Source organism: Pituophis catenifer, unplaced genomic scaffold (assembly GCF_029215685.1).
Source record: "Pituophis catenifer annectens isolate HBS135680 unplaced genomic scaffold, rPitCat1.0.hap2 SCAF_6, whole genome shotgun sequence".
Lineage (NCBI taxonomy): Eukaryota > Metazoa > Chordata > Lepidosauria > Squamata > Colubridae > Pituophis > Pituophis catenifer.
This window is the reverse complement of record NW_027256886.1, coordinates 54,251,889-54,272,480: the sequence shown is the minus strand read 5'-3', so window position 1 is coordinate 54,272,480 and position 20,592 is coordinate 54,251,889. Positions and strand designations below refer to the sequence as shown.

The 20,592-nt window shown below is 35.2% G+C and overlaps 1 protein-coding gene across 1 annotated transcript in view; it reads right to left on the bottom strand.

Moving 5' to 3' along the window:
• Window positions 1-20,592, bottom strand: part of GRK5 (G protein-coupled receptor kinase 5) — a 93,505-nt gene that overhangs the window by 13,825 nt on the left and 59,088 nt on the right. Inside the window, exons 4-10 of the mRNA XM_070944871.1 lie at window positions 16,302-16,402; window positions 14,347-14,439; window positions 12,003-12,066; window positions 10,025-10,165; window positions 8,553-8,743; window positions 4,026-4,063; window positions 1,979-2,068 (exon numbers count right to left, since the gene is read on the bottom strand). Of these exons, the coding sequence (XP_070800972.1) occupies window positions 1,979-2,068; window positions 4,026-4,063; window positions 8,553-8,743; window positions 10,025-10,165; window positions 12,003-12,066; window positions 14,347-14,439; window positions 16,302-16,402 (718 nt within the window). The remainder of the gene's footprint in view (window positions 1-1,978; window positions 2,069-4,025; window positions 4,064-8,552; window positions 8,744-10,024; window positions 10,166-12,002; window positions 12,067-14,346; window positions 14,440-16,301; window positions 16,403-20,592) is intronic.

Genomic DNA, 20,592 nt, shown 5'->3' with positions numbered 1-20,592 from the left:
CTATATTGACGTAAGCATGACTATCAAGGCAAGAATGAAATAAGAGATTCCATTTAGTCTGGCCAAGGATCAATTTGATACTAAGAGAGAAGCTTAGTGGAACTTGTTTCACAGGTAATTATAATAATAAAATTAAGCCATTTATGTAGGGTCACTTCCTTATAGTTGGAAACAATTACTATCCATGGTAGTTCAAATACGTATTTCCAGGATTTAAATAGGAATTGAGACCACTGTTTACCCTGTGATCATCTATACCAGAGGTCTTCAAACTTGGCAGCTTTAAGACTTGTGGACTTCAACCAGCATAGCTGGCTGGAGAATTCTGGGAGTTGAAGTCCACAAGTCTTAAAGCTGCCAAGTTTGAAGACCTCTGATCTATACTGTGCAATACACAAGGATATCTGTCAGGTGGTAATCTGCATCATTCCAACTACTTTGCTTTGTCCCGTCAAAAAATATCAGAATGGATCTTTTCAAGGATCTGTAAAGGATATGGATATCATATAAGCTTACCCATAACAACAAGTCTATATTTAATTAGTTTTCTTTATCACACAAGTCACATTACTCACGGGTGAAATGCTACCTGTTCGCTCCGGTTTGGGCGAACCGGTAGTGATAAAACCTATAGGTTCAGAAGAACCAGTAGTTAAAAAAAGCTATCGTTTCTTCCGAACTGGTATTTCTGATGATCAGCTGTGGCGCAGGGTTTAGCTTTGCTAGAAAGCAGGAAATCCTGCTTTCTAGCGAAGCTAAGTCGCGTGCCACAGCTGATCCCCCCCTTGCTTCTACTTACCTTCCCAAGTGTCCTTTTGGTATGTACTGCGCATGCACATGCAGTGCATGTTTGGCGCGTGGCGCACATGCGTGGCCAGCAAACCAGTAGCAAACCGGTTCGGATTTCACCACTGACATTACTATATGTGATATGAAATTACTTTTCTTACACATGGAGTCTGGTACAAGCCACAATGATTTCACACATGCCAAGATGTTATTATGTGAATGATGTGAATTTTACTAATTTGCTTAAATCATATCATGTCCTCATGTGATCATGACAATTTTGTGTTGCCTACCTCATAACGGCAAGCAACTGCATCCCCAGTGTTTGGTAGTGTAGTGGGAAGGGGCTTAAAGGGACTGTAAAAGTGGTCTAAGAGTGCACAAGACCTAACAATCTCACATGCCCATCTCTGATTTAAGTTGAAAATCTTAGTGCCATTTATTTGCAATAATCTCATTTCCTTTTTTTTTCTTTTTAAATACTCTGAAGCATGAGGTTTAATATTTACTAATATTTACAAATACATAATACATGCTAGGAGTTCTATGGACTCTATTTAACATGTCCTTCATCTTAGAGAAATGAAAACTATCAAACATGAAAAAAATCCCTACTTAAAATTTTTCAGAACAATTCCTATATTAAATGTTTTCCACTGCATTCAACCGCAATACGGAGTTTGGTATGAAATATAAATGGACAACTATAGCTATTAGGGGTGGTGGTGAAGGGAGGAAGAATTAAGTCATAAAAGTATCTAGGACAATGGGGTTGCTGACACTGATAGCTCATAAGGTCTAAATGCTGGATAATATTCAAATGGTTCATTAGATGAGTGCTATCTTGTTCTTCCCCAGGCCATTCATGGATGCCATGTTTACTAACAATTCCTTGTTTCATGCACTGTTCTTATTAAATAAATATATTTTTAACTTTTACCAATGCTGAGTGTTACATAAAGCCAATCTGGGGGATGCTGTCTTTGCACTCAAGCAGTTAGGGGAGGACATACAGAGAATTGTGACTTGGTCAAGTGATCCTACATATCAGAGATTCAGCCATCTGTTCAGTCATGCTGAATTGTGACTGCTTATCATGCATGAACAGAGTTTGTTTTTTCTTTTACATTACAAAGTTGAAATCATAGTCTTCAAAGTTGAAAACAACAGACTATTTCAGACCACTCACCCATATAACCAACTGTTCCTACTCGTCCACGGATGGAGTCACCCTCAGGAATTTTAACAGCTAGTCCCAAATCAGATATTCTGATGTGGCCTAAAGTGGAGGTGAAATTTTTTTTAGCATAGGCATGAATCTGTAGAAAACAATTATTTTACTATTAAATACATTGTAAAAACAAATCTAACCATTGCAGAGAAGAAAATAATACCAGTTCTTTGGAGGAACTCATCTGAAAAATTGATCAAGGAAGCTGCTTGATATTAGGGCAGGCCAAATGTCCCTCTGCTTTCAAATAAAAGTACAAGCTTGAACATGAGATGGTCTTAGATAGTAGGGAGAATTTAAAGAATGTTAATCTTGTATGCACTAAACATTAAAAAACCCTTTTTAATGTGTTTAATTTCTTTAAAATTCCCTTGAAAGGATGCCATGCCAGAAGATTTCCATCCCAGAAAAGCAAAACTTGGCTGAAAAACTAAACTGCATTGGAAGTGCGATCAAGATTTTATGTTATTTTGTTCCTTTCAATGAGAACGGAAAAACCCCTGGAATCCTAGCTGGGGAAATAGTGCAGTTGTTAGGAATCATTTATAACATCTAATGTAATTCCTTGTTTGGTGAAAGGAATCTAAGCATATTTAAAATATGGTTGCTCATATTGCTTGACTATTTTAGGGACTATTTCCTAATAATCCATTAAGGTTTGCCCCATAGAGCACACCAACTAACCAATTCAAATTACAATGAGGATTTTCATTATGTTTTCATCCTTCCCACACCTGCTGTTCTCCACAGCAAAAAATGATAATCAAATGAATACTTTGGCCAAGTGTTATTTCATCAGGCTGTTTTCCACTTCTGGTTGTTTTGTTTACTTGGACTAACAGACTTTCCAGGCCTCATACGTTACCTGTTCTTGCAGAGATGGGCAAACTTTTGATGGCTACGGATTGTATTTAAGCAAATTTGGCCACTATGAAAGGGACAAAATCCAAATCTGAGGGTGATACAGTATGTCACACATATGGGCAGGGATAGGATTATACAATTTTTCCACCTGGCTTTCAAAAAAGAAAACTTGAAAAAGGTGGATTTTTATTTTTTTGAAAGTACATTATGGCTAGTAACATGAAAGTAAGTTAACATTATTAGCTTCTTGTAAACCTGTTTCAAAATCAGAGAGACTATACCACCAATTTTCAGCAATCACAGTCAGAGAAGACTGTGGGGACCATGAAGGGGGAAGGAAAAAAGGTTCAGATCTGTTGGTTATATATCCACCCCCATTTTACAGGTCTCAACTGGGGATTAGACCAGGAGTCTTGCGCTTCTCCATTGAGATCAGATCACTTCTGCGACAAGGAGAAGGTTGCCTTGCATGAAGGACTAACAGAGTGATAATATTTATGAGTTTCAAACTAGCTGTAATTCAAATGAAGGCTATATATTTTGCCGTTCATGACTCTATTCAATTCAGAAAGTTGCTGAGCTGATGGATTAATCTGTATGGATATAAATAGAACAAATAATTCAATGTAATTGAGTTGGGGGTGAGTGTTAACTCTGAGGAGCATTTGAAATAAAAAAAAATAGGCAACCATATTTCATATTCGAAGCCCAGCATATTCAGTATAATACCCACATATTATTTCTCATTGTTTAGACTGGTATTAATATTAATTGGTCAAAGGCACGAGTCCTATTGTTTACCCAGGAAGCAATGTTGGTTTGTTATAGGTATAAGGCCAAGAAGTACAAAGCCCATCTTCAGAGAAATGACACACACATTTGGTCACCCTCATTGTTGGATAAGAGAAAATACAAGATTTGCATAAATCTTTTTTAACATAGTTACTATTAATTTAAAATGCTCTTCTTTTCCTCAGCTCTCTCTCTTTTTTGGGAAAAGTGCCATTTTTTTCTCTATCCAAAGTTAAATGTTTATTAGCCTCTTATCCACTTCAGAGAATGATTTGGCTGTGTACAGACAGCTATATATAAGCCATTTTACTGTAGACAAAAATGTTTTACCTAAAGCTCTCAGACTTACCATAATCATCTAACAGGATATTTTCTGGCTTCAAATCCCTGGGAAAAAAAGAGGAAAAAACACTGCTGTTATTTCTTTGGAAATTGCTTTGATAAAATGGAAATTGCAAGTACTTTCTAACCATTTGGGCAGTAGGGTGTCAGTTTACCCATCAAAATAATTCCGAAAGTCAATTAAAAAACATGGTTTTGCAGCAACATGAAAATCACAGCCTACCACAATCTTAGGCCATTCACTTCAGCTGGATGTGACCAATGAGGACACCATGCAGAGTATTTTGTATGTGTTCTCTAGCTAGCCATTGTGGCAGCCGTCAGAACAGCATTTCTCAATCTTAGTCAATTTAAGATGTCTGGACTTCAATTCATTAGTTGGCTGGAGGAATTCTGGGAGTTAAAGTTGCCAAGGTTGAGAAACTCTGTAGATTTGTCTATAATATGAAAACCATGTCTCGATTTCTCTGCAACTGAGAAATTGCAATGGAAACTATTAACTATTTCTGTTTCAGAAATATAGGATGATTGTTCTCTTGAAAGGAGCTATCTTCAGGTTACTCTTTCTCTGTCCATCATGAATGAATTCAGATACAAGTTATAGTCTATTAAAAAAAAAGACTGCACAGATATAGTATGTCTTCTGCAAGATTCTAAGCTGATATGGATACATGCGGTCTTGTGAATGGACAGATATTTCAAAAAGCAGAGCTTTTACGTTTTGTGGAGTTGCAAATATTTCTTTTTTCCTTTCTTGGATCCTTTCTTCAGAATCCAATGCCTGAAATGACTACTCCAATATTAAATATCTACAGCCAAAGTGGGAAAAAGCAATGGATTAAGACCTCTAGCTCTTCAAGGAAGTGTTTAAAATTAGGATGAAAAAGTACATTGAGAATAGTGTTTTATCACATTAATCCAACATGTGCCTTTTTGTTAAACACCAAGAATAAGCCTTTAGTGGTATTTAAAATAAAGCCATCCATTTTACATCCTCATTCCCGTCACATATTTTCTCAGTATTATTTGTTTTAAAAGGAGGCTTGTTAGCACTGGTTTATCTTGTGAAGTTTATCTTGTGAGGTCAATAGGAATTTAAACTAACAAAAAGAAGAGAACCAAAATGTTCTTAGTTCATGTGCCTTTGCTTATAATAACAAATAGTGCACATAATATATTTTGAACAAAAAAAAATTCCCCAGTGATTAATAGAGGAAAAATAATTAAATTTACTTCCAAGTAATGACAAAGCTTAAATCATTTCTGAGAACAATTTAAAATACTGAAAAGGAGAGTTTCAGGACCCTTCCTATCGCAAATTGGTCTGATGGTCAACTTGAATTGTATTCTAAACAATCTTATTATCTTAGAACAAAAACATAATTTTTGATGTTAGGGATATAATTTGTGAAGGTGTACTATCTTATTTAACACACTCACTTGCATTATTTTATTTAAGTAAATTTTTCCTGGGTAAAAGTGAGGTGGTAAAATCACCTTAGGAGTACTTTTGTCAGTTTAGATATAAATACCGGTATATATAAATAAGCATTGCCAAAAACATTACCATTTAAAAACAACAACAACACAGCACAGTGGTTTTAGCAATTCTTGCATTTGGGTGACCTAATGAATGCCATAAACTTTCTCTTGTAAATGAATAATTACTTTCATAGTCAGTTATTCTCATAAAAAGGCAAAATAATTAATCCCTTAATTTCAAGCAGGGTTATTAGATCTTTGGATGCTTCAGATCTTTGCCTCTTTGTTTTATTTATCTTTAAAAGCACCTTTAATAGGTTCCTAATCAAAACGGTATTTAGCACTTGGGCTCAATATTCAGACATTGGAAATCACATGGAGATAGAAAGAACTATGAAGAATAAAGCACAGAGAGAATTTTGCAGAATTGCAGATGTTATCAGAAATTGTTAAGGTTATTCACATTACAATCCTTATGGTGTTAGTATTTTGCAGGATGTGAATAACAAACCCTCCTGCATTAAATAAATAAAGAAAGAAAGAAGCAGGAACAATTGTTTGTCACTTGATAATATCTGAAATGAGCATTTTATGTATGGAACAGTCACTTTTGGGTAGCTTACGTCAAGAACAAAGGCCATGCATGTTTTGTCTGAATATAGATCCAGAGTAGGTGTCAAGACATGACTGGTCTGTGATTGGTCCAAGCAAAACTATTGAGGGATGGGGAAAGTGGGACAAAAGCAAGGCTATCAGCAGCAGTGAGTTAGGGATAGACAAACAAAGGCAACTAGAAGATCGCAGAGAAGAAATTAGGCAGGCTGGAAAATACTTGAATTCAAGGGCAACCATGGTGAGTTATAACTACAGAGGGCCGGGAAAGAAAGGCACTGTAAAAATTTGAGGACCATTAGGTGGTCTACCACCATGCAAAAATTCAAATACAGCCCACCCTTCTCCAAATTGTCCTAGTACCCCTCCTTCCCTATTTCCCCTTATGTCCAAGAAAAGAAGATAAGTGGCCATAAAGCCTTCTAGCTTAGAAGGAGGAGCAGGAGGAAAGGAAAGAGAGGGGAGTTATGTGGTCCAAGTGGACTGTAGCATCTCTTTGACCCAGAGAGGCTGAGAGGCAGAAATCCACTTGAATTCAAGATGGTGGCTAAGGGAAGACAGGGATAAAACTGTTGGGAAAATTGGTAAATGGGCCAGTGCCCAGGCCACGGGGCAGAGGAAGGGAGAGAAGGATGGTGTATCATCCTTGCTCTACTCACCCCATAAGACCCCTCCGGAATTTGTTTATGGCCAAAATCTGGAACAAGCAAAATATTCTGGAATGGTTTGTCTGAATTTTTAAGCCAAAATATATTTGTTTCAGGTTCCAAATGAAACACAATTTCTGGAGTATAAAGGCAGAGGTAATGAGTCCTAGCCAATTTCTCAGCCAGGTACTGAAGACACTCCAATCCCAATATGGACGTTCCTTATGTGCCTTAAACACAGTGACTCAGCAAAATACTGTGCAGATTTTACCTAAGCATATGATCATTAGAGATATAATGATGCAGAAAAAAATGTTTGGGAGATAGGATTGATTTTCCTCTTTTTTTTATTTCATAGCTCACTTGCCATTAGGGAAAAAAAGTTTTTCCCATACTTTAAATTGCAATATAAATAGTTAAAAATCATTTTCATACATTGTTATTCAATCTTTACCCCACCATTATTTATAAAAGCTGCGTCATGGGAATATTATCATTTTTTTTCTTGGTAAGACGATTTTCATAACCGTATATTATTATAATTCCTGTAACCCAGTACTCAATTGTAAATAATTTCTTCCTCCAGAGAAATTGAACATTTTTGCAAAAGAAAAGTTCTCTTTTATCATGACCTTATTTTTTTCTGTTCATTTTTGATTCAGGATTGATCTAGAATATTTTTGAAACATCCATTAATTTATTTAGATTTGTAAGGATAAACTGTGCAATAACTGTTGGCTCAAGACCACACCTTTTGGTGGGAGAGAATTTTAACCGTTTGCCACTTAAACCCTAATCATAAATTCCAATTAATTTGGATGTGGTACCTATGTTGCATTTTTTGCTCTTTTGTTGTAAGGGTATTAAAAAAATAAAGGTAATGAGAAACATATTGATACCTACGTATAGGAACAGGAAATATTATATGAGGATAATAAGAATTTCATTATTTTATCAATGATTAGAAAACAAAAATGGAAGTTAGAAACAGGGAAACAAAAGAAAAAGATTAGTGAAATAAAGAAGATATGTTAAGAGAGAGAAGCAAATATTATGATTATTATGTTTAATATTATCATTTAAATATTATAGAATCAATGTTAATGTAATGAATATTGTTGTAAATTTTGATTATTATTTTATAAAGATATCTGTACCTGGACGACACACTGTTTACACGGCACTCCCATGTAACACCACTCCTGCGCGAGTTGCACTGGCTCCCGGTGGTCTTCCGGGTGCGATTCAAGGTGTTGGTTACTATCTTTAGAGCGCTCCATGACTTAGGACCTGGGTACTTACGAGATTGCCTTCTGCTACCGATAGCCTCCCACCGGCCAGTGCGCTCCCACAGAGAGGGACTCTTCAGGGTACCATCGGTCAAACAATGTCGACTGGCGACACCCAGGGGGAGAGGCTTCTCTGTGGGGGCACTCGCCCTCTGGAATGAACTGCCCCCAGAGATACGGATGATCCCTGACTTGCGCACCTTTCGCCATGTCCTCAAGACGTTTTTGTTCCACCAAGCTGGGTTGGCCTAAACATTAATTTTAATGGGTTGTTTTTGTTTTAATGACGTTGGGGCCAAATTATTTAATATGTTTTTAAATTGTTTTTAAATTTTATATAGGTACTTGTTTTATCTTTGGTTGTGCACCGCCCTGAGTCCTTTGGGACAAAGGCAGTATAAAAATTAGATTAAATAAATAAATAAAATAAATAAATTATATTAAAAAATAAAAAAAAAAGAATTAAAAAAAAAAGAATTTCTGAAAGCATGAAAGAAAATTTACCTGTACACAGTGTTTTCCCTGTGCAGGTCTTCTAAGCCACAAAGAATCTCTGCAGCATAAAACAAAGCTCTTTCTTCTTCAAAGCCTGGATTTCCCATATTGTAGATATGGAATTTCAAGTCTCCCCCATTCATGATGGTTAGAACTAGGCAGAGTGCGTCCTTTGTTTCATAGGCATAGGCTAGATTGACCTGGAATGAGAATTGTTAAACAACAGTTATAGTTCAAGAAATTATTCATGCCCAGAATTCACTCATAGCTCGCATTTCGTGTTAGAAAAGACATGACATCGTTCAGTTAAAAGGAAGAAGAAATGGGATAGAATCCTGGCTATTAAAAAAAAAAAAAAAGACCACAGGGCAAGAATACAGGCAGATATTGCAGGATCCAATCCCACCAGGATCAGAGGTTTAGCCTTATGAGCTTTTGGGCTCGTGCTGGAGCCCATCCTCAATGAAGTTCTTTTTTTAAAAAAAACTTTTTAAAAATTTTATAAACAGACAAACATACAATACATAATCAATCATTCAGTGTATCATCTAGGTACATTTTTTGTGACTTCTTCTTCTTGCTCCTCCGATCTTCATCATTTCTTAATATTTTCCATTCATTTGTTATAACATTCCCCCCAAATTACTCATTTATTATAACATTCTTCCCATATTTCTTGCTTACTATTAATACATTTATCTATCTTCACTCTCTCCTTTCTTCTTCCATTGTTTCATTGCAACATTACCCTATATATATCTCTTCTCTAACCAATGGTAAAATTGTCCCCATATCTTAAAATATTCTGATTCCTCTCTTTCTTTAATTATCAAACTCAATTCAATGAAGTTCTTGGAATGGGTTCCAGCTCAAGCCCGAAAGCTGAGAATACTAGACATCTGGTCCCGGTGATCAACCCAGATTGGATCCTGCAACATCCTCGGACACATATATTTGTCTTCATTCATAGTCGGATATTTTCATAAGATGTGTAAGATGATACTACACACAATACTGCAGATTTAGTTCTTCAGGAAAAAGTTAGGAAATGTATTGATTCAAGATTAAGTATTGTCTTATTTATTACTACAAATTCTTCCAGCAGCACCAGCAGCAGCAGCTACAACTAATAAAAGAGGCTTGGCAGATTCTAGAGTTTTGGACTCTGGTAGGGTCTTGTAGAGAGCTAATAGGAGTATGCATTCCATTTTAGAGTGAGCAGTTTGCAGCACCGTTTTTTCCATAAACAATTATTTTGGAACCACACAGTGCTGTCAAATTCCAGTGAACGATACATAAAAACCCACTGCGATTGCAAAAGTAATAACCGAAGAACTCATACAGAGTTAGCACCAGAAACCTGATCTAAGTCACGATGCAGCCTGGAAGAAGTACAGCTGCATACATTTTGATATAAGTGCCCATCACTGATCGACTTATTAATGAGAGTTGATACCCATTACAAATTTGGCAATACTTACTACAAACTGACTATTGACTTTTTCTAGAATCTGCTTTTCATTTAGAGCCATGGATTCACCTTTCCTCTTCTTTATTCTTTTTTTCTCTAATCTTTTGCATGCATACATTTTCCCAGTTGCTCGTACTTGGCAGGCGCATACCTGAAAAGAGGAAAGTTACAATAGGAAAAAAAAGATACAGGACAAATCATCAGTTAACAGAGCCAAATCAATCTATTTTCCCTACTTTGATTTTAACAAAGTTCTTTTGACTGGAGACTAAACAGACATTTAGTAGGAGGATGAAAGGAAGTCTTCCAATGCAACAGGTCTGGTTTTCCATATTCTTAATTTAGAGAAATAATACATATGACAATCTCAGCCTGGGATACCCTGTAAATAAGGGATGTTTGCACAGAAGATAGCTTGCCATTGATTTAAATCAGGGGTGTCAAACTCAATTTCATTGAGGGCCGTATCAGGGTTGTGTTTATTTCTTTTTATTTATTTATTTATTTAATTTGTATACTGCCCTTCTCCAACAGGACTCAGGGTGGTGAACAGCCACGGTAAAACATAACATATAAAATTTAAAAACAGTTTAAAAGACATTAAATAATTTTGGCCATCAATTTAAAACAACCCGTTAAAACCAATTACAAATTAAAACTGAAAGGATGGGATCAAGCCAGCCCGGCTAGATGAAATAGATGTGTTTTCAGGGCCCGATAAAAAGTCCGGAGGTCTGGTATCGTGCGTATCTCTGGGGGTAGGTCGTTCCAGAGGGCAGGTACCGCCACAGAGAAGGCTCTCCCCCTGGGGGTCGCCAACTGACATTGTTGGACACTGGAGGCAGTGTTGGACACTGGGGGCTGGGGTGGCCATGACCAGCTTGACGTCACTCGTGTTGTGGTGGCCCAAGCACACTGCCAATGAAAGCGTGCCTCCCAAGCTCGGTTTTCACTGGCAGAGGGTTGCAGAAGGCTGTCGCAGCCAAAAGCAGAGCTCAGAAGTCCGTTTTCACTGGCAGAGGCACCGCGGGCAAGTCCTTCGCTGTTTCCAGGATGGCCCTGCGGGCCAAATCTAAGCAGCAGATTAGGCACCAGTGGGCCAGATCTGAGTTTGACATCCCTGATTTAAATATTGGGTGCTACATTTCTAAACATGAGAAGGGCCAAGGCAAAAAATTAGTTGGGAAGCTGCAATAGTATTGATAATAATGAAACACAGTTAATATCATCAGTATTAGTGCATTTAATAATATTTTATGTTCAATTTGGTACATCTCTTTGGGGAACCCACCCAATGCTTGGGAGGATAAAATGTGACTACATCTACTGTATAGCCACTATGTACAGAGATTCCATCTTCATTTCAAATAGTTGAGACCAGAATTCAAAAAACTATATCAGCACAGATAGTCCTCAACTTATAACAGTTTTCTTAGTGACCATTCGACATTACAATGGCACTGAAAAAAGTGATTTATGACCATTTTTCACACTTATGACCTTTGCAGACATGATTTACATTCGGATACGTGACAACTGACTCACAGTAATGACGGTTGCAGTGTCCCAGGGTCATGTGATCATCTTTTGAGACCTTTTGACAAGCAAAGTAGCAAAGTCAATGGGAAGTGGATCTGGGAAACCGGATCCACTTAACAACCACGTTACTAATTTAATAACTGCAAGGATTCACTTAACAAGTGTGGTCAGAAAAGTCATAAAAATGGGGCAAAACTGACTTAACAAATTTCTCACAAATTATGAGCTCCATTGTGGTCGTAAGTTGAGGACTACCTGTAATTCATTACAGAACTTGAAGAAAAAAACACGTCTATCCCTTTCTCACACACCCAATGAATCAAGTTTAAGAACTCTTATACAGCAAGAATGAAATCATGCAATTTCATGCTTCAATTGATCAGATTTATCAGCAGAAAATAATTGACTACCCTTACAAGTAGAGAGTGTGTAAAAGAAGATTTGCTTACCTCTCCAAAGCCACCTTTTCCTAATACCCTGTATTGCCTAAATGTGTTTTTTGTTACTGGTTGTCTGAAATAATAAAGAAAATTGGGAAAAGGAAACAATATGTTTTAATACGTTTTATTAAGCTTCAGTTTTAAAGCAGTTGCCATCCTTAGCACTATTTTTTTTAAAAAAAAAATAAAATTTTCCTCTCCTTTTAACAAATTAACTGCTTGTTTTTCTAAAAGTGAAATATGGGCGAGTATTTTATAACCATTCATTTTGCACAATCCACAAATTCTTTGTTAAAGATCATTTAGCTGTGGAAATGACTGCTTTTCAACCACTCCAAATGTTCCTATTTTCTCATCTGGCCACAGGATACGTCAAGGAGGAGTGGCAACACCTCTCCAGGAGATGACCAGGCTAAACCCGAGAGAGGGAGTCAAGTGCATCATCAATTTCAAGATCCTCCATGCTCACAAGAGATCTAAGACCAGCCCACTTTGAATTCCATTGACCCTTATCTACTACCAATTTGCTTTAACCGTTAGTAGTTCAGATTCTTGCAGAGTGTGTTAACATGCAATAAACCTATTGTCAGCCTCAGCTACTGCATTGGCTACTGATTTCCTGTGGTTAATATTAATTGAAATAAATATTATTTGCTATCTATCTATCTATCTATCTATCTATCTATCTATCTATCTATCTATCATCTTCCTTAGTCACCTTTTGTTCATTATGTTGGATCAAGTTGCTTGATTTCATTCAACCTGGCAACTGAGCTGTCTGAATATGGATTAAGAAATTTAATCTGGAAGACAGCAAATTGGGAAAGGTTGTACTAAAAATATTTTCTGCTTATTCTTTTTCATGTTCCATAACAGATGAAGGCTGTACTGCACTGGAGTTCTGGGGAAGAAATGGCAAACTGAAAATAACTCTGTTAAACTGAAAGTGACAGTTACAGTACAATGAAGAGCCACCGAGTAGACTGGCTCTTTTAATTCCTCTCCAGACAAGGACAAGACTTGAGATTGCCCACAAATGCTCCAGATAGATGGTCCTTGTGAGGAGACCATAAGACAATGGCCTTGAGAAGGTTTAAAGCTCTGGAATAGCCAACTTTTTGTTCAAACAACAGTCAGTGCCTTCAAAAGGGTTCACATACTTTCTTTTCTAATCATTTTAGGAAATTGTTTTTTAGTTATTTAGAAATCACCCTATTTTACAGCACTGGATAAATTTTCTTCTGTTCTTAGCAAAAGAAGTTCTAAACACATGTTTAAGGATTTAATTGTGTTTTCTTTTGGAATAAACAGCAAAGAAATCATTAGAACTTTGATTTTGGAAAGTTACTAAGGATCCAGATGGATTTGAAATAAGATTTTGAAATTAATTATAAGACTCTTTCCTGTGGGAAAACACTTTTGTTTAGAATTTTCTTAAAAATGCAATGACACATTAAAGGTTAGATATTAGAGGGAACTGGAAGGAACTAATGATTACAATTAATGGAGAGGAATGTTTAAATTTGACTTACTAATACAGAATGAAGCAAATATTTTAACATTGGACATATTGAAGGATATTTATGAACAATGAATCTAGAAGTTAATTTTAAGAGTGTCGGCCTCTATAGATAGACTGTGTTTAAAGCATCTTATGAAAGAGAAACCAGTTTTACCTACAAGATTATGAATGATCTGAAAGATTAAAAGAATGACAGGTTAAAAGAATGATATAGAAAATGGTGCTACATTGGACATAGAAAAGAGCCACCTAATTATAATGCAAGGGATATACAAAAAACAAACTAAAGAAATGACCTGGATAAATTTCCTATATTAGATTTACAAAAGAGACTTGTTATAGTCTTGAAGAATTTTGTGAGAAGGGACAAAGAAAAAATGAAAAGAAACCAAGTTCTGGGACATGTTTTGAAAGGACTAAAAATCAAGATTGTTAAAAGTTGAAAATATAAAGTTGGCTTATTTGATCAAGGTTAAAATAATAATGTTTATTTATTTTACCAGTTTTCTGGACTTTTACTGGACTTTTGTTCATTGGTATTGAACAACAAAACTTTAAGATTTGTTTATAGTTAAAAGATGTGATATGGTAAAAAGAGATAATTTGTTGATGATGAATTTCTAAAATGGTTTATACTTATTGTGATGGTGGGAGAAGCCATTTCTTTATACATTTCTTTTCTTTTTCTTTATTATATTATTATTTTTTCAAATTTCTGCACTTTGCATTTTTCTTTTTATTCTTTTCTTTTTTTGCTTTATTGGTTTTATCTTTTTAATTATATCTTTCAATTTAAAAAAGTTTTACTCTACCCACTGTTATGCCACTTACCTTTCTAGCCATTTCCATTGGAGAAATCTATCAAAATACATGCTTTCTGAGTATTCTTGAAAAGGTTCTCCACTTAGGTATTCATGAACCGACCTATTTCAGATGAAAAAGAAAGAAATATTTGACAAGCTTGCTCCCAGATCTAGATAAGCACCCCTGTTTCTCTGCAGACAGGATGCTTAGTTTTAAATCTACTAACTCAAAAGAATTAGAAGAGCATATTTTAGGAATAATGTGTTACTTTTTTATAGAATATTTTATGTATTTCTTTTTTATCTAATCCCGTTCTATTTTTTCTTATGGCTGCCCATCCATTTAATATACATTATCCTAACATATAAGATACAATCCAAGCAATATCAGATTGCTCCTAAGGCCATGAATAATTATATAGTTCTTTTCCATCAAAGAACAAAATGAGAATAGTAAAATTAAAAGACAGAAGTATAATTACTTGTATGAAAGCTTCTAAATTTTACAAATACCTCTGTAAAGCATCCATGAACAACAAAAACAGCTGCTGGAAATAATGTGCTTTTAATGATCTCTCTCTTTTGATATTTTCTTCTCTTAAGGCCCGGCAAATAGCATGGCACTACAAAAGCATCAGCCGTTCTAAGATACAATATTTACACATGGAACTCTAGGGTACAATAAAAAGAAAGTCCTAACTTTGTGAAACGGATAAGCCTTTCTTTGGACAAAAGGATGACACTACAAAAATACTCCTCCTATTTCAGGTCTCTTAGACCTGGAGGCCATTTTGAAACATCTGCATGTTTCTTTGTCTATGTGGATTCCACAACCTAATGATAAAAAAAATTAAACAAGCACTAAAAAGGAGTGACTACAAAACAGAAAATGTGTTTTCTTATGTGCATAAACGAAGTGCATTATGACTTGGAAGTTCAGTCAAAATGTTCTGACTAAGTCGCAGTTCAGTTGAACAGAAACCTCGACTGTCTTGGGTGTTATTATGGTTTTCCAGTTGAGACAAAATCTGGAGGGAATCAATTCAGCACCTTCCTTCAGATCAACTGCTATGCCTGTCTTAGGGCCTGGCATCTCCAGGCCTGTCTGGCCTGTTCCTGTTTTCACCTTCCTTTCATTTACCTGCTTTCATTCATTGTGCACTTCCTGTTTTACTGTCAACATTCCACCCTGGAATATCTTTTGACTAGAACACACATACAGGCAGTCCTTGACTTACAATCATTTGTAAGTAGTGACCATTCAAAGTTATACCAGCAGGGAAAAAAGTGAAGGACTTGTTTCCAGAAGTCATGGGTACTCCATCACTGGAAGTTTTTAAGAAGAGATTGGACAACTATTTTGTCTGAAATTGTATAGGGTTTCCTGCTTAAGCAGAGTGTTGGAATGAAGACCTCCAAGATCCTGGCCAACTCTGTTATTCTGTTCTGTTCTGACTTATGATCAATTCTCGCACTTACAACTGTTGTAGCCTCACATAAACAAAATTCAGGCACTCGGCAAATGGCATGCATTTACAATGGATCCAGCATCCTTGATCATCATTTGTGACCTTCTCAGCTTCTTCTGACAAGCAAGATCAATGGGGGAACTGAATTCTCTTAATGACTGTATGATTCACTTAACAACTGCAATGATTCACTTAACAACCATGGCAAAAAAAGATTGTAAAATTGGGCAGGACTCACTTAACAACTCCTTGCTTAGCAATGGATATTCTGTTTCCAATTGTGGTCTGAAGTTGAGGACTATCTATATCACAAGTTGATATCCAGATAAAACCTAACTTTTGGTCTGGACATGAATCATTCAAAATTATCTGAATCTGTGCCTGGACTGCTTTTCATATTCGTAATGTTAAATTATAACGAGCAGCCTATTTATGAAAATGTATTTACAAAAAAAAAGTCTTACGGAAATTAACAACAAAATAAAATGATCTTCGAATGCCAAAGTGCACTTACTTTACACAGGGTGAGAACAGCTCTTTACATGGGCTGTTTTCAAGTTTTTCCTTTATCTGCTGTACAAGATCTTGACTGGCTTCTGCTACATAAACTGGAGACTATGAAAAAGTAGAGAGAATCATCAGTTCATTATGTAGCAGGAGAAAGTATTTCCTTGACAACCAAATACATTTAGGTACCAAGATATAAGAAAATATACAAAAATAATATTTGTATTTATTTATTATTGAGACATATATGCTGCTTCAAGCTAACAATTCTAGTGAGGTTATAGGATATATTACTAATAAACAAAAATATTCCAAAACCGTCTACAAATAACTAACAAACTTTCCAGAAATATACAATAACCAAATTCAACCCAGCATTCTTTTCTCACAAACCAGAAAAAAATTAGTCTCATAATTAAGCATGCAGTTCTTCTGTTCCTGAAAACTATGAAAAGATGAGGATTTAAGGAAAGGGGAAAAAAAGTATTTTTTTGACACTATAAAAAAGGCAGAATATCTTACAATCAGCCACTGCAATCCTGCAACCATGTAGTTACATTAACTCACATCAGAGAAGAAAGGTGGCAAGCAAAAGAAAATACGTACTAGTGGCAAAATCAAGTTAACATACATATACATATACATATACACATAACACACACCACTTCTCTGTTGTGTATGTGCACATGCCCAGTTTTCTAAATCAGACAACCAAGGATAGTGTAACAAAGCGGATAATTCTGCATTCTTCATGTACAGCAGTTATTATAATACTTGGTTTTTTAAAGATTTGTATTAAGTTCTGATTTCATATTCATGTACAAACAACACGATCAAGATTCCATGTTTTTGCTATGGTATTTCTTTCCATAAAAAGTTGAGTACAGTTCTTCTTTTCATCTTTGCTTTGTGAGTACATGGTGTACTGAAATTACCTACTTTATAGATGATCAAAAACACCGTTTTTATGTACTTTTAGGGAGAGGTGTATGTCTTCATTTACAGTTTTTATAAACCTAAATAAGTTTTCACACTTCACAGAAACTTCCATTCAACTTTCTACCATAAAAAGAAAAAAAAAAAAAAAGCAGAATCCAGGCAATAACTTTTCCCACTATGAAGTCATGAAACAAACAGCATTTTTTTTTAAAAAAATTTTTTTTTATGTAATGCCTGCTTTTTTTTCTTTCTGAGTCAATCTGTGGATATTTTTCTTTTGTTTACAAACATGACTCAACTTTAAAAAAACAAAACAAATAATAACCATAGCATATTATCTAAAAAGAGAAAAGCAACCCCTGGATTGATACCATTATGTGATACTGCTGAACATTTGCTAAGCTGTGTAAATAGAAATAAACTCTTTTCTTTATTCCTTTATTGAACACTTAAAAAAAAATACAAAATCAAACATAAAAATGAGAAAAGAATGTAATGCAATAAATAAACAGGGAACTTAAAATGTCATGAAAGCTACAGCTTTCTAAAATATTTTTAATTATGAGAAATAGTTATAAAGATAAGATATATAACATGACTAATTAAATAACTATTAAACTTAAGCTAAAAATAAATAATGAAATCTATAATTAGTACAACATAAATCAGCTGAAATTGTGCAATGTTTAATTCATTCACATTTAGACATTTAGTACATATTAAAAGTCCAATTTAGGTATCTCGTATAAATTAATATATAGATTCTATGCATGAAAATAAACTTTTCTATGTCGTTGTAGAAAGTTTATTTGCCCTGCTTCATAGAAGGTTTAGAAAACACACCTATCAGGAAACAGAGAAAATAATTCGGAAGGGAAGGGAAGATAAATAAAGTAAAACGCAACTCCTAATCATACATAATTCAACTACCACTAAAACATTTAAAGACATGTTTTCAGCTTTCCACAACCTGGTACTTCCCAAATGTGTTGTCCACAGAGTGCACAAGGGGAAAAATGTCATTATTCACAATCTTAGTAAATGCAGGCATGGCTATGTGTACAAACTGAAACCTTGCCAGCCATCTAAAGTGCCTAATAATAAATATATTTTAAATCATCTTTCCATGTTGACTCTTTTCTTCTTATTATGCATATTTCCTGAAATTGGACTTGTGTAGCCACTCCTACTTTAGCTTGGACAAGGACAAGTAATGTAACTGTATCTTTTGCATAAATTTTATTAAGATTATCATTTTTATTTTGATCAAATTTGAAATGACTGAAATAGGGAACTAATTGTGTGCATGTGTGCCTATGTATCTGAATTTGCAAATAATGAAAATGGAGAAATCTGACAAAATATTTTTTCCCTTCTTTTAAAGCACCTGCTAATAATTTTTTGTGGTTGTAAACCAGAGTTTGCTTTATTCTACAAGAACGCAGTCTAGGGGATGAGTTATATCACTGGCAAGTAATGTTATATTCCATTTCTTATTCCAAGTATTTAAGAAATAGATGCTTTTGAGAAATGGTTTCCATATGTAATTGTGTTTCTGTTGCAGGCCAAATTTAATTAGGTTCTGCAGGAAGAAATGTTATTTAGTCCAACAATACATCACAACATTTCAAGTCATTTGTCATCATTTCAGAAATTGAAGTGTGGTATGTATTGATGGAGAGAGATAAAACTGCTGAATCCTTTCCCAGAATTTCATAGAGAGCTGTAGGTAGTACAGTTCCAATTATAGATCACGGAGAGAGGAAAAAATGATTGTCCACAATTATCTTCCTGACTTTCTAGTATTAATTATTCTGCATACAAAATATTTCATCTCAAATAAAAACAACAAGCAGCATTCTTGAAAAGCTTGGTTCAAGTTAAGCTTGAACTCCAATTAGTACAGTCTGTGAACTATAAGGTTAGGAGAAAAACAACACAGAAGGCTGACTGAGACATCATCAAACAAACAAACAAACCTTTCCCAAAGTTGAAAAGTTCCAAGAATTTATTTATCATTCAGGTAGACTTAATGATAGACACCTTTGACACTGCCCTTTCTTGGCTGGTTTATGAAAATGTTTGTTTTTGTCTTCTGTATTTTCTTTCAATTTTCTAATCTAGATTACAACCCTTTTCTGGAAATTCGAGTAGCCAGACCAAACATTTATTAACTACTTAGGAGATCAATTCAGGTAAGCTCATCATGGAAGATTTACTAAATTCAAACCAGAAATAGTGACATCATAGATGTTGAAAGGTGACATCCAATTCAGCCAAATAGAAATTTTGATACTTAATTTTAATGAATATTTCTATATACTGTAGATCAGGGGTCCCTAATCCCAGTCTGTGGCTGCAGCATGCCAGAAACTGGGCCGCACAAACAAGCAAAGCCCCATCCGTGGGATGCAGGCAGCTTGCAAAACCACACCTCTTCTGGTCCTCAGAAAAATCTTTTTCTCTCCAGTTCCTGGACCACTGCTGTAGATAATTTGGTATTTCTGCCCCATAGGCTTAGACATTATGAGTTAATAGTTTATTATCTGCTGGTAACGGATTGTAATACTTGCAAAGTCATACCTTTCATAAGGCGCTTTCTACTTACTTAATATAACACAGCACACATTGCAATGCTATTTGAAGTGATTTTATCAACAATGTTGATATTAATTAGACTGTGTTATGCTTTAGATTTGAGGGGGGGAAGTCAACAACTCTTAAACCAAACATTTATTTTCCCAGGATTGCTTTACAGCTGTAGAGGGCAGTTACCCAATCGCAGGGAAAAAATGCAGTTGTTTTGAGAAGTTGCCAACCAGTGTTATGTGAGTCCAAAGCACCCTTTTCTCTTGAGTCCAAAGACTGCACAACTATAATATTAACATTCATGTTATACATACACAAAGATCAAATGTCTTAATGTCTGAATTCTCAGAGGAAAATTAGAAACAAAATTGAAATTCCTGAACATTAATTTTTAGCATGGAACATGTGAATTAACTGAACTGGATTAATGAATTAATAGAAGATCTCAATGCAGATTGAAAGCAAGACCGCTAGTTTTCTGAAATCAACATTCATTCCTTTGTATCCCTCCAGCCCTCAAGTGGAGCCTAGTATGCTTCAGTATGGATCCTGCACTGCACTGACCCCTGCACTGAACTGGAGGTTGGCCTAAATGACCTAAATTTGAATTATTTAATATATAATCTGCTCTTTAAGCATAGAATTGTCTCCATTGTTGCCAGATTTTAAAAGTTCATGCCATCAAATTAACTAATGTAATTCATTCAAAATGTTGCTCAATATATTTTACACTTTAAATCTGGAAAGTCTTCTAGGTTAAAATTTGTTTT